Here is a 15,513-nt window from a genome sequence, read left to right as displayed (position 1 = left end):
ATGGCATGTGGAAATTTTCAATCAACTGCCAAGGATTAGTTGGATAACTTGTATAGTCTTTATTTACTTTTTGGGAGAACTCTGTTTTTCAAAATGCAAGAGCATCATCCGCTCTCAAGCCAACATCATGTATAGAAAAAATTAACATAACAAGCGGCTAAAAATTAATATGCTACGAGACAAAGAATTCATCCTTATGAATATTCATCTTTGTTCCTACTCTCACTTTGGTGATCCTCATGTTGCTTTGAAAATCCTTCCTCAATGCTTTAAATGATGCTCCTCTTTCTTAGGTGTACTTGAACATGAAATTTGAGAGAGAGACTACAAAAAAATAAAAAACAAATAATAATTAAAAAAAATTAAAAAAACAAATAATAATAATAACCATAGATTTCTTGATCTATGTTGTGGAGGATAGTCAACCCGAGAGCCCCTTGTGAATAACCACATACACCCTCTCGGGAAATTGGAGAGCACTTCAAGAAGAATCCCTTATACCCCAAGAGTTGGAGATCCTTTGGGAAGAGTCCCTTATATCCCCTCGGGGAGTTGGAGAACTCTTTGGGAATAATCCCTTAGATTCCCTCAGGAAGTTGAAGACCCTTTGTGAAGAATCCTTTACACCCCCTCAAGGAGTTGAAGAACCACAAATATCCCCTCGGGCGGTTGGAGAGTCATTCAGGATAGGCTCGGGCAATGAGAGAACGGCCAATGCCAAGTCCGAAGAGGAACGTTGAAGAAAACCAAGTTAAAAAGGTCTGTTAAAGATAACCACCCATCACACCCACTCCGAAGCATGGAGAAGTAGATGATGGAGTAACGGCTCCATTAGCCCCACTAAGAAAAGGAACGTGCTTCTGAAGACAACTCGCCCCACTCTTCAACTCAATGGGCGAAACCGAAGGAGGGATCGCCCCTAGGTAACCACTATATAACCTCCATCCTAAGATGGGGAAGGTATGAGATTCTATTCACTATCATTCTCTACGCTTTGAGAATCCTCTCAGACTCTTCTATTGTTACTTAGATTAACTTGAGTGTCAGAGGTGGTCCCCCGACCAAAATCAGGTCGGGCCGCTCTAATTTCTTTTGTGAGTGCAGGCAACACACCTACTCATATTGAGTTGTAAAAGCCTTCAAGAGGTCGTCCAACTACTTGGCAAACGTGACGAAGGTCTAGATGCAACAATATGAAATAAATAGCTTAAAGAAATAAAACATTCTTAGATCTTACATAATTAAGCAATATCATGAAAATTTAAGTGACAAGTTCATTATTTTAATCATTCTTAAAGCATTCAACATTCATTAATAACTACTTCACAAGAACAAATCTACAATTCTTCGGAAAAAGGCTTTCATAAGATCCAAAGAGTTCGTCAATTTACACACTCATAATATAGTAAAATTTTAGAAGTTTAATAAAATATTGTAAAGGATTATCAACCCTACAACCCGCATTTTGACAACATAAAATGACAATGTTTTAACAACATCAATAGGGCATCTTAAAACAAAAAATTAAATATGTAGGTAAACTTAAGTAAACATAACAAGAAGTGGAAAAATATTAAATTTCATAAAATTCAACAGTAAATCATGATCTACTATAGCAAACAAACCATAATAAGATGATTACCAATATATCCATATTAGTTAAAAGTTTATAACAATAATCCAACTTGGGAATAATAACTATGTAGAACCAGCATGAAGCTTGACGACTTTGCGTTGTTGCCATTAGCAGGAGTCTTGAAAATTGTTGATGCCCTACCAAAAGACAAAGTAGAGATTTCCTACCTAAAAAATAAGCATTTTGCTTGTGATTAGATCCAATGTAGCTTGACGACTGATAAGTTGATTTCATGCATATTATTTTATATGATTAATTTACTATATTTCCATGTATTTACAATTGTTTTATATCAATTTACCCTAATATAATATGAAAATGAATATGTTGCACCCTTTCCTTTAATTTCTATAATTTTGGTGATTTTATATATTTCCTAACAAATTCTAATCAAAATTTATTACTTTTACGTGTAGGAAATTATCAATCAAATCTGGGTATTATTGCAAGAGTCCTACCTCAAGTCAAAAACATAAAGAGAATGAGTCCTTGCATGCTTCTACGTTTTATTTCCTATTTAGGATTTGATCAAAGAAGGGAAAAGAGGAAGAAGAATCCAATTCAAATAAGAAGGATAGAAGAATCCGGATTTTGAGTGTCTCTGTCCAGTTTTGATCAAGATCTTCATCGGATGGTCATATGGTGTTCGATCGAGCTGTTTTTTGGAGGAGAGCTTCACGACGTCTTGGTCTTCAAATCCAACGGTGGGATTATGCATTGGAGATCTCTAAGTTAGTCCGATTCATACGTCAAAACACTCCTTGGTTAAGTCAGATAAGAACTCTGAGTTTGATTCAAACTCTGAGTTTGATTCAAACTCTGAGTTTAATTAATCTATAAAAGGAGATCAAACTCCAGGAAGAGAGGAGAGGACGTTTTTGGGAGCTTTGGAAGAGCGTGGAGGTTGAACCAGAAGATGTTGGATGGCTTTGGAGATCTGAAGCTTGGGAATAAGTTTTTCTTCATCTTCTTTCAATGTTCTTGAACTCTTCTGTAATGTTTTTAATTTCAAGTATGAACTAATTTAGTTTTTCTGGGGATCAGATGTAGCCTATCTTTGAATTCTCACTCTTGACTTCATCAATATAATTTTGAATATTGTTTCCTTTGATTGAGTTTTTGCTTCTATTCTCATGCTTTTGATTAATTGGCCACTAATCAACTGATTTGTTAATCATAATGAACTGAGAGGGGATTTATGTGTTTAGTTCATTGGAGTAAAAGCCATGAATTACATGTAGGATAGAGATATACTTACATGGTTTGTGTAGTTGTTACATGGGAATCCACAGAATTTAATGATTTCTCAGTTGTTGTAACCCACACATAGAAATATAGTGGATTAGCAATTGAGAGAATTTCTATTAGTACTCGAGAGAGACTAATAGATAGGAAAGGGAATCTCGACTATCAATCAGGAAAATATTTCTCAAATTATAAAGAGGGAGAAAAGGGTGGGAATGCTTAGTTATGGTGAAATCTGACCCCTAGGTCTTTAGCAATTAATAATCTCAATTTAACGTTCAATTTGCAATATAGTCTAGAATAATTATCTTCCTTTTTATTTGTTCAAATAAAATTGGTATAATTAAACTTGATATTCAAGACCTAGAAATTGGTATAACTCCTAAATCTTCATCAAAAACTTGTTGTGAAAAAGTACAACGCAAGTGTACGCTGTCGTAACAAGTAATATAATGATAAAAGATCGATCCCTCGAAGACTATAGATTAAATACCAAATTAATTATACCAATTTTATTTGAACAAATAATAAGGAAGATAATTATTCTAGACTATATTGCAAATTGAACGTTAAATTGAGATTATTAATTGCTAAAGACCTAGGGGTCAGATTTCACCATAACTAAGCATTCCCACCATTTTCTCCCTCTTTATAATTTGAGAAATATTTTCCTGATTAATAGTCGAGATTCCCTTTCATATCTATTAGTCTCTCTCGAGTACTAATAGAAATTCCCTCAATTGCTAACCCACTATATTTCTATGTGTGGGTTACAACAACTGAGAAATCATTAAATTCTGTGGATTCCCATGTAACAACTACACAAACCATGTAAGTATATCTCTATCCTACATGTAATTCATGGCTTTTACTCCAATGAACTAAACACATAAATCCCCTCTCAGTTCATTATGATTAACAAATCAGTTGATTAGTGGCCAATTAATCAAAAGCACGAAGGATAGAAGCAAAAACTCAATCAAAGGAAACAATATTCAAAATTATATTGATGAAGTCAAGAGTGAGAATTCAAAGATAGGCTACATCTGACCCCCAGAAAAACTAAATTAGTTCATACTTGAAATTAAAAACATTACAGAAGAGTTCAAGAACATTGAAAGAAGATGAAGAAAAACTTATTCCCAAGCTTCAGATCTCCAAAGCCATCCAACGTCTTCTGGTTCAACCTCCACGCTCTTCTAAAGCTCCCAAAAACGTCCTCTCCTCTCTTCCTGGAGTTTGATCTCCTTTTATAGATTAATTAAACTCAGAGTTTGAATCAAACTCAGAGTTCTTATCTGACTTAACCAAGGAGTGTTTTGAGGAATGAATCGGACTAACTTAGAGATCTCCAATGCATAATCCCACCGTTGGATTTGAAGACCAAGACGTCGTGAAGCTCTCCTCCAAAAATCAGCTCGATCGGACACCATATGACCATCCGATGAAGATCTTGATCAAAACTGGACAGAGACACTCAAAATCGGGATTCTTCTATCCTTCTTATTTGAATTGGATTATTCTTCCTCTTTTCCCTTCTTTGATCAAATCCTAAATAGGAAATAAAACGTAGAAGCATGCAAGGACTCATTCTCTTTATGTTTTTGACTTGAGTTAGGACTCTTGCAATAATACCCAGATTTGATTGATAATTTCCTACACGTAAAAGTAATAAATTTTGATTAGAATTTGTTAGGAAATATATAAAATCACCAAAATTATAGAAATTAAAGGAAAGGGTGCAACATATTCATTTTCATATTATATTAGGGTAAATTGATATAAAACAATTGTAAATACATGGAAATATAGTTTTTGGCGCCGTTGCCGGGGACTATTAGATTAATATCAATATCAATTATTGCTAGTTTTAATTTGAATTCTTTTATTTTTCATTTTATTCTTTTATATTCTTTTATTTTATTTTTTTAGTTGTGAATTGGAGTTCTTTCAGGTCCTACTGATTTTGCATGAGAAGGAGAGGAAACGATAATTTACTTCCTTTTGATCCTGAAATTGAAGCAACTTGTCGAAGGAACTCAAAAGAAAAGAAAGACATAACAAATTCATCTTCCACTTCTAGAACAATGGATCTTGAAGTTGAAGCACCAAGGCGCAAGACTCTAGGAGAGTATGTTGCGCCAACTGTGAGAGATAATAGGACAGCTATAAGGCGTCCACCTGTAGCAGCTAACAATTTTGAAATCAAGCCTGCTATCATTACAATGGTGCAAAATAATCAATTTTCTGGATTGCCTAGTGAAGACCCAAATCTTCACATTGATGGGTTGTTGGACATTTGCGACACATTTAAGAGCAATGGCGTTACTGATGATGCCATAAGATTGAGATTGTTCCCTTTCTCATTAAGGGACAACGCTAAGAGTTGGTTGCATTCTCTACAACTAGGATCCATCACTACTTGGGATCAAATGGCTCAAAAATTTTTGGTAAAATTCTTTCCACCATCTAAGACTGCTAGTTTATTAACAGATATTTCTATTTTTTTGCAGTATGATTCGGAAACACTATTTGACGCATGGGAAAGATTCAAGGACTTGCTAAGGAAATGTCCACACCACGGAATAGAGCAATGGAGGCAAAATCAGATTTTTTATGATGGTCTATCTAATTCCACAAGAACATTAGTAGATGCTGCAGCAGGAGGATCAATCATGAACAAGGATCCAACAGAAATTTTTGATATTTTGGATGTTATGGCCTCAAATGCATATCAAAGGCCAAGGGATAGAGTTGCCCCAAGAAGAGTTTTGCAGAGGAATGAAATTGATCCCATGACTGCCGTGGCTGTCCAACTTGAAGCATTAACAAAGCAAGTAGGGTTGTTAGCAACTCAAGGCACCAAACCTCCAACTGTGATATGCAACTATTGTGAGGGAACACATTATAGCAATGAATGTCAGATGGCTAATCCTTTTGAGCAAAATCAGTTAGAGCAAGCAAAATATGTGGGGAACTTTAACCGACAGAACAATCCATATTCAAACACATACAATCCAGGATGGAGAAACCATCCAAATTTTGGATGGAAAAACAATCAAGATACTGAAAGACAACCTGAAAACCAACAAGCTCAATCATTGCAGAAGAAGACTCCATTGGAAGATGCTATTGAGAAAATGGCTACAGTTTCTTCACAATTTATGCAGAAGCAAGAGACCACCAATCAGAATCTTTTTGCATCCATTAAAAATTTGGAAGTACAAATGGGGCAAATCGCCCATGGGATGAATCAAAGGCAAAAAGGATCACTGCCTAGTAATACTGAGACAAATCCTAGAGAGTATGCAAATGCTATTGAGCTTCGAAGTGGAAAAGTATTAGAGGAACCTTTCAAGAAAGTTGTAGTAACTGAACCCTCTTCTGAGGCGGTTCATGATGAGCAAAAAGATGCAGAGGAATACGTTAAGGAGGAGGAGAAGCCAAAATCCAAATTGTTTCCAGACAATCCACCACCTTATAATCCACCCATTCCATATCCTCAGCAGTTCAGGAAGCAAAAACTAGATAAGCAATTTTCTAAATTTCTTGATGTATTTAAAAAAATGCATATTAATATCCCTTTTGCAGATGCTTTGGAACAAATGCCGAGTTATGTCAAGTTTATGAAAGACATTCTTGCTAACAAGAGGAAACTTGAAGATTATGAGACTGTGGCACTGACAGAGGAATGCAGTGCTATTCTACAGATGAAGCTTCCACCTAAGCTAAAAGATCCAGGGAGTTTTACAATACCATGCACTATAGGAAATTCTCATTTTGATAAGGCTTTATGTGATATTGGTGCTAGTATTAATTTAATGCCTCTATCTATTTTCAGGAAACTAGGCCTTGGAGAAGCTAAACCGACTACAGTGTCACTTCAAATGGCAGATAGGTCAATTAAATATCCAAGGGGAATCATTGAAGACGTCTTGGTTAAAGTGGACAAGTTTATATTTCCAGCGAATTTCTTAGTATTGGATATAGAAGAAGATCAAGACATACCCATTATTCTTGGTAGGCCATTCTTGGCGACTGGGAGGACCCTGATTGATCTTCAAACAGGTGAACTTACTATGAGAGCACAAGATGAAAAGATCACATTCAATGTATTCAAGGCCATCAAGTTTCCAAATGAATCAGATAACTGCTTCATAATTGATTCTATTGAGAGGTGTACAAAGGAGGTATTTCAAATAAGCTATCCAGTTGATCCAGTTGAAGTTTGTTTGGTAGGTGTGACAAATGCAGAAAATAAAGGAATTTTCGAATGTGAGATGCAGTTAGAAGCTTTATCACTTATATATGTTGACAAATTTCCTACCGAGGACCATGGCTAGTAACTTAATCACTACTTTGGAAGTGGCTTCGACCCCCAGAAGTCACTCTTTTCTTTGACCTAAAGTTGGGGGTAGTTCGGCTGCGAACTATGATGCAAGCGCTGTTTGGGAGGCAACCCAAAGTTTTTCTTTACTACTTCTTTGATTTTTTAATTGTTAATTTTTTTAGATTCGATGTTTTTTGTTTCTTTTTCCATAATTTTTTTTTTTAGGAGAATGAAAAGAAGGGGCGGATTTGGACTACATCACTCTTAAAGCTATGAATCAAGGGAGTCTCCTTCACCTTACTTCACATCTTGTTACATTTCTTTCCCATTGCAGGCATTTAATATTTTGATTTTTTTTGTTGCATTGAGGACAATGCCCTTTATAAAGTTGGGGGTGGATGTTAAGATTCCTTTCTATAGGATAAGACTCACTATGCTGAAATCTTTTCAAAACCAGAATTTTTCAAATCATTTCAAAATTTTTTATCAGTGGTTGAAGCTTATTTGTCTAGTTAGTAGAGTAAAATAGAAGGAAGTTATCACATTAAATCTCTAGATCTTATTTAGTATTTCATGTTTTAGTTGTGTTCATCTATAATTCTTTGAAATGATGAGTTTGCTAAATATCAGATGAGTATGTGAATCACTTTAACCTTGATTATGCGACCCACCCTTTGAGCACTAAACCTTGCTATTGAGTTATTGTATTTAGAGATTTTCAAGTAAGACTACAACTTTTCTTGTTCAGTCAACATATTAGAATCCACCATGATTTCCTCTTGAGGCGAAATTCATGAGTGCCACTTGTTTAGGGATATGATAGAGGATATTCTTCTTTCATTTAAATTTTTGAAAATATATATATTCTCTTCTAATCTGTTCCACTTCTACTATAGAATGTTTCACTTCGTGGAGATGTATATGGTTTATATGTTAGATCTCATTGGTGACTCTCCCAAGTCGTGTGATCCCTTGAATAGATCGAAGGTGATATGGATTGTTAAAAGCATGGTGAGGGTTAAAAGCATTGTGAGTAGATCTTCTTTGTAGTTGCGGGTCTCAGTAGATAATACCACTGAGTGAGCCTTTTGGATTCTCACTGGGTTAACATTGCACAATTGGAGCTTAGGGACAAAGGCCACCGCAACGCTTGGATAGATAGTTATTTGAGAGCCATGTTACGGGTGTAGGATATGTCTTGGACTACTTCTTGGGAGATGTGTTATCACCTTGAAAAAAAAAAAAAAAAAAGAAAGGAAAAAAAAAAAAAAAAAAACTTGAATATGAAATTGCTAATTTTTGGAAAAAGGAAGAAAAGAAAAGAAAATTGGTACTTCAATGTTATCATCTCCATATATGTATTTCAGCTCTAGTCTACATTTCTTCCACCTTCACAAGTCCTCTTGACCTTGGATAAGTGATTGCTCTTCATTAGTGGAGAGAGGGATGATAGGCTGGACATATAAGAATTGACCTTGAAATTAGGGAGTTGTCGGTTGAATTTGGGATCTCAAACATGCATGCACTTGATTGGTTAAGGTATACACACACACACGGGTCAAACTTTTGATTTTGTGATCAATCTACTCATCTCTTATTTAGCTTATTTTATACATTCTTTCAATTATGGTTGAACTTGACTAAAATTGAATATTTAATAAAAAAAATGAGAGTTTGTCTGATCCTGATATTTGCTCGAGGACTAGCAAATGTTAAAGTTGGGGGTAATTTGATAAGTTGATTTCATGCATATTATTTTATATGATTAATTAACTATATTTCCATGTATTTACAATTGTTTTATATCAATTTACCCTAATATGATATGAAAATGAATATGTTGCACCCTTTCCTTTAATTTCTATAATTTTGGTGATTTTATATATTTCCTAACAAATTCTAATAAAGATTTATTACTTTTACATGTAGGAAATTATCAATCAAATCTGGGTATTATTGTAAGAGTCCTACCTCAAGTCAAAAACATAAAGAGAATGAGTCCTTGCATGCTTCTACGTTTTATTTCCTATTTAGGATTTGATCAAAGAAGGGAAAAGAGGAAGAAGAATCCAATTCAAATAAGAAGGATAGAAGAATCCCGATTTTGAGTGTCTCTGTCCAGTTTTGATCAAGATCTTCATCGGATGGTCATATGGTGTTCGATCGAGCTGATTTTTGGAGGAGAGCTTCACGACGTCTTGGTCTTCAAATCCAACGGTGGGATTATGCATTGGAGATCTCTAAGTTAGTCCGATTTATACATCAAAACACTCCTTGGTTAAGTCAGATAAGAACTCTGAGTTTGATTCAAACTCTGAGTTTAATTAATCTATAAAAGGATAGCAAAGCCAAGGAAGAGGGGAGGACGTTTTTGGGAGCTTTGGAGGAGCGGAGAGATCAAACCAGGAGACGTTGGTTGGCTTTGGAGATCTGAAGCTTGGGAATAAGTTTTTCTTGATCTTCTTTCGATGTTCTTGAACTCCTCTGTAATGTTTTTAGTTTCTAGTATGAACTAATTTAGTTTTTCTAGGGATCAGATGTAGCCTATCTTTGAATTCCCACTCTTGACTTCATCAATATAATTTTGAATATTGTTTCCCTTGATTGAGTTTTTACTTCTATTCTTCATGCTTTTGATTAATTGGCCACTAATCAACTGATTTGTTAATCATAATGAACTGAGAGGGGATTTATGTGTTTAGTTCATTGGAGTAAAAGCCATGAATTACATGTAGGATAGAGATATACTTACATGGTTTGTGTAGTTGTTACATGGGAATCCACAGAATTTAATGATTTCTCAGTTGTTGTAACCCACACATAGAAATATAGTGGGTTAGCAATTGAGGGAATTTCTATTAGTACTCGAGAGAGACTAATAGATAGGAAAGAGAATCTCGACTATCAATCAGGAAAATATTTCTCAAATTATAAAGAGGGAGAAAAGGGTGGGAATGCTTAGTTATGGTGAAATCTGACCCCTAGGTCTTTAGCAATTAATAATCTCAATTTAACTTTCAATTTGCAATATAGTCTAGAATAATTATCTTTCTTATTATTTGTTCAAATAAAATTGGTATAATTAATTTGGTACTTAATCTATAGTCTTCGAGGGACTGATAACATGGTAGAGATATCTATAGTCTTCGAGGGACTGATAACAAGAATATTGATATTGATATTCAAAGTAGAGATTTCCTACCTAAAAAATAAGCATTTTGCTTGTGATTAGATCCAATGTAGCTTGACGACCATGAGAGACTGGTACGTATTAGATCTAAAATGTTAAGATTTAGGAGTTATTTTTGTGAAATATCTAATTTGAATTAAGTTTTTATATTAAGATTGATAAGAAATGTTAAGATTTAGGAGTTATTTTTGTGAAATATCTAATTTGAATTAAGTTTTTATATTAAGATTGATAAGAAAGATAATTCACTGGGTTAATTATGACAAAAAAAAAAAAAAAAAGTATAAATTAAAACAAGAAAGGTTTTAATAACTTGAAAAGATGAAAATGATGCAAATAATTTTAAAAAAAGATTTAAAAAAAAAATATAAGCACGGTTGTAAGCGAGAAGTATTAGATTTAACATGGTAGGATTTAAGAGTTGATTTTAGAAGTTACCCATACATTGGAGATTTAATTTGCAAATATTTTGCTCATTTTCTATGAAACAAGGAAAAAGAGATATATAATTACTTATATCAATTATCAAGTGAATGAACATGTATGTGTAAATAAAAAAACATGACACCATGTAGCCATGAACCACCATGAAGCAAACCTTTCTTTTTACATAACTCTACAGTATAATAAGGAGAAAGTTTCATCTACAAGCATTAAAACTAGACCTGTAAATGGATAACTGAAATCCGCCTCCGAATTCACATTCGTATTCGTTTAATGGTATCCGTATCCGAAAATTTTCTTACCGGAAAATATCCGTATCCGTCCGCTAAGCAACCGGATTCGGATATTTGCTTATCGGATCGGATAATATCCGGATAAATTTTTATCCGGATAGAGTAAAGTATTTAACATTTTTTCTTTTAAAATAGATGATAATCGGATTCGGATACCGGTAATCGGATTCGGATAGCGGTATTCGGTAATCAGAAATTAGAAATTTATAATAAAAATGTAAAAAATGGACAATTATCAATCAATATTCGGATATTTTATCGGATCGGATTATTATCGGATATCCGATAAAGTTTCGGATTCGGATTCGGATGCCTTCTCTAAATTTTTGCCGGATTCGGATTCGGATAGCGGATTTGCTAATCGGATTCGGATTCGGATACTGGTGTATCCGAGCCGAATCCGGTCCGTTTACAGACCTAATTAAAACCTATATTTAACCACATCCCCTATGAAGGGACCCATTAAACCCTAAATCTAATTTTTTTGTATAAATCTCGCTGGATTTTTTTGCTTTCAATATTCGAACTACAGCTTTGCCCAATCCGGGTCTTTTATTCTAATTTGAAGTTTGAACATTTGTCTTTTTGTTTAGACTTGTTTTTTTATAAACCAAGTTAATGCATAGGATCGTCAAGTCAAATATGCCAAATATTTCGGTCCGACTTCGATTGCGACCATTGAAATTCAACGGTCGATATTAAAATCTCACTTGACCGTCATGCGCATTTAATGCACATGACTAAAAGCAATTTCGCTTATAGATAGCCATTAAAGTTTGGGGGAGGAAATCTAATAACTCGACTACATCTCAAGTGAACCCTGCAGATCCTTGAGGGATCAACTTGGTCCTCGAGTTCGAGTTTTTTTGTATTTTTTATCTATGAAGGAAATTTTGCAGGTACCTGCATCAACAGAGTAACTATAACTTACCACAAGAGGAGCCATTTTTTTGTGGTAAAACTGATTTCATTATAATGAATCTAAAATAATTAAATTTAAGGGGAGACAACATCCCCTCGTCTCAACTTTCCCTAATAACACATTTATACTTTCCTCCCCTTGACTTTCATTATTACACTCAGAGCCACCCTAGCCATAGTTTAGAAAAATACTATTTTACTACTTTACTCATGTTTGTGTCAATTAAAGTTTGGTTTGGTATAAAAGGCATCGTAAAAGATATAGTTTAGAAAAAGATTACTTTGCATGGTAAAATAATTCGTTTTAGGGTGAAAATAACATTAAATAAGGGTATGTAACACAAAATCCAAAAAATACGCATTTTCATCTACAGGCACCAAGTAGGGTCCCCTAAGGCTGCCCTACCAATTGACCTACTCTTGAGAACTGTCCCAGAAGTGAGTTTTATGGGCAATTGCTCCGTAGTATTGTATCAACATTTAGCACATGCAACAAGAGGGTTTACTTGATGACCTTCCAATAATAATGACTATGAATTTTTAATTCACTTTCTCAATCCGTCGATACTTGAGTTAGTTCTTCTTTTGAAACTTAGGAAACTCCAAAGTCATGATCTTCATCATCCAAACTAGACATGGAGGAGCTGGGACGAATGGAAAGGCGTGTGGCAGCAAGTGACGGAATCTCCAACAAATATAACTACCCATTTCACCACCACAACAACTGGACCCACAATGAGACGTGGGGGTGGATTTTGTCGTAACCTCACTCTAGAACCGCTGGATTAGAATCCTCTATGATTAATAATAATGCACGATTGAAGCATAGTTTTGGGATAGGACTTGTCTCTCTGCAGAGTCCGGATTATTTCCCCCGACGGCTGTTGACCACGAATTACAGGGAGACCCACATGATTAGGGTGATATGATTTATTTAAAAAAAAAATATTTTATTATTTTTTATTTGTAGACCCCACATAATGTGGTTGTAACCCCGAGATGATCCACTCTCTGCGTGCGGAGAGCATGGCTATTGCTTAAAGAAGGGCCCACACGCACGGTCCCTGGATAATTTTTCTACTTTCAGTCGGATAGTTACAAAGATAAGATTTGATCTGTGAACAGCGCTTGAATCTTGCAGACAATCACCATTACTGCCCTATGGTGCAACAGCTAATGATCTTTCTCCTTCTTCTTTTCTTCTTCATCTTCTTATCTTTTACTTTTTTTTCTTTGTAGCTAACGAACTCACCTTTGTTGTTGCAGTCACTTACAATCTAGCTATGGTTCAAAAGATGTAATGAACAGAAACTTGGTGTCAAGAAATGCCAAGCTCTACTGTATAGTAGTTCATACATGCAACATTGTAACACTGCAAAGGGTTGGAATCTATGCTCCTGGGAATAGCCCCAACACAGATGGAGTTCATATCCAGAATTCTGTCAATGTTTACAAGCTGAACACAATTATTAAAACTGGAGATGATTGTGTTTCGATCTGTCCTGGAACACGAAACCTGAAAATACTTAAAGTTGCATGTGGACCCAGACATGGAATCAGTATTGGAAGTCTTGGAAAGGTGTTAGAAGAAGATGGTGTCAAAAATGTAACAGTGAAGAATGTAGTTTTCACAGGTACACAGAATGGGTTAAAAGTATCAAATCATGGGGAAGACCACGTAATGGATTTGTGAGAGGACTTGTTTTCAAGCAGGTTTTGATGAATAATGTTGAAAACCCAATTGTTATTGATCAAAATTATTGCCCTGATCCTCAAAATTTCAAGCTGCCCTAACCAGGTAATTAAGTTAATTGATCTCCATTATAAAAAATTTGAACCTGTGAATCTGTGATGCTTGATCTGATTAATCCTTGAAGGTATTGTGGTTGCAGAACTCAGGAATAGAATTAAGTAATGTGGGCTATATGGATGTGTTGGTGTTGAATTTTCCAAGGTTGTAGACCGCGGTTTATACCAAACAATTCAGATCTGGTTCGATCTTGTTGAGTATGGCCCATCCTTCACATTGTGTTGTCGACGGACACGGGGTCCTGCTCCCCGGTGAGCCAGCGGAGGTGTGGGGCAGCGCCTCCATAGCCTGTAGGGGGTCTATGTTTCTGTGGGACACGGGGTTTCTTTACAGTTTGGGTTCGGGTCCATGAATAGCTGTGGCTTAGGGTTTCTAAGCGTTTATATATATTCTTTTATAATAGAACATTGAATATAATGAAAAACCTAATGTTGGACATAGCCTCACATTAAGGTGAACCAGGGTAAAATCCGTTTTTCCTTTTCTATCTTTGTTTTCTATTCGATTGTGTGTGTGATTGATCGCTCTAATCCTAACAGATCTAATCCAAGCTTCGTTCACCTACAAAATCACTGGAAAAAAATGTAAGAAACATAGACAATCAACTAGATCAGTGGTCCGTCTCTGAAAATCTTCACTAAAGATTGGATGTGATGGTTCTAGAGCTCGAGAAAACTCTTAAGTTTTCAAAAGTGTAAGAGAGGGAAATTGCAGGTTGCGAGAGAATGAAGTGTCTTACCTTTCGTCTATGTTCGATCGCTCCCCATTTGTAGACTTTCCTCACTGACCATGCCTTATCTCGACCGTCGGTTGAGTGTCTAAAAATCAATGGATACGATTAGATTTTCACATGACCCATCGATTGGCCCGACATAGACCGGTGATTGATGGTTTATCCATAACAAGATCTGGCCGACAGATATTAAGCTCACCAACCACAACCAACTTGCACAAATCCTTCCAAACTTGTACCATGAAGCATGAATATATTCTTCTCTATGCCCTAATTTTCTCAATTAATGGTGGGACCACGTGGAAAGACAATATGATAATTAAAACACATTGCATTAACAGTTTGACACATATATGATCAAATCATATTCCACTTCCAAACTTAGACTATATTATTTTCCGCCTGTTTGACATTTTTCATAGATATTATAGTAAGCTTTGTACCATCCACCGCCATGGCTGGGAGGTACTTGAACACATGTGGGCCCTACTTCTCATCAAGAGTGGCTCCCACAAGAATCACGTTATTATTACATTATGTACTAAAGATTTCATTTCTCTGTGAAAATCTGTGAACCATAGTGAATGTATTTTATGATAATGGATTAATATAATGTAAGGACAAATTTGTCCCATTAACAGGACAACTAACTTGTCCTGTTATCTTCACCAAAAAAGGTTGTCGTAGTAAAAATGTAAAATACAAACAAGGGTAGTTCAGTCATTTCAAACCACACCAGTGTCGGTTAGATATTTTACAGTTTTCTCTCATGTAATGTAGCTCTTAAATGTCTATGTCTGACCTTCCTATCCTTCTGGCCACTGGATAAAGGTGACATATTTAATCCTACATTTTCAAGACTATACAGTTGCATGAAATTATTAAATTTAAAATTTTTAAATTCAAAATAG

General features: G+C 35.2%; 1 protein-coding gene and 1 non-coding gene across 2 annotated transcripts; one reads left to right on the top strand and one right to left on the bottom strand.

Annotated features, from left to right (window-relative positions):
• The first annotated feature begins 4,968 nt into the window (after positions 1-4,968).
• LOC149010459 (uncharacterized) lies at positions 4,969-13,752 on the top strand. The gene is made up of 4 exons (XM_089162435.1): positions 4,969-6,435; positions 6,532-7,071; positions 13,201-13,223; positions 13,326-13,752. Exons 1-4 carry the CDS (start codon positions 4,969-4,971, stop codon positions 13,750-13,752), a joined length of 2,457 nt encoding a protein of 818 aa, XP_089018561.1.
• On the bottom strand, positions 5,367-5,468 carry LOC149010460 (small nucleolar RNA R71). Its single transcript, XR_016174850.1, has one exon. It is a non-coding gene; the product is annotated as a small nucleolar RNA R71 (small nucleolar RNA).
• Positions 13,753-15,513: the final 1,761 nt, after the last annotated feature.

The sequence above is a fragment of the Hakea prostrata genome, chromosome 7 (assembly GCF_041222555.1).
Source record: "Hakea prostrata isolate BN-2017 chromosome 7, UWA_Hpros_2, whole genome shotgun sequence".
In the NCBI taxonomy this organism is placed as follows: Eukaryota; Viridiplantae; Streptophyta; class Magnoliopsida; order Proteales; family Proteaceae; genus Hakea; species Hakea prostrata.
The sequence above is the reverse complement of the archived record's forward strand: the minus strand, read 5'-3'. Positions and strand labels throughout refer to the sequence as shown.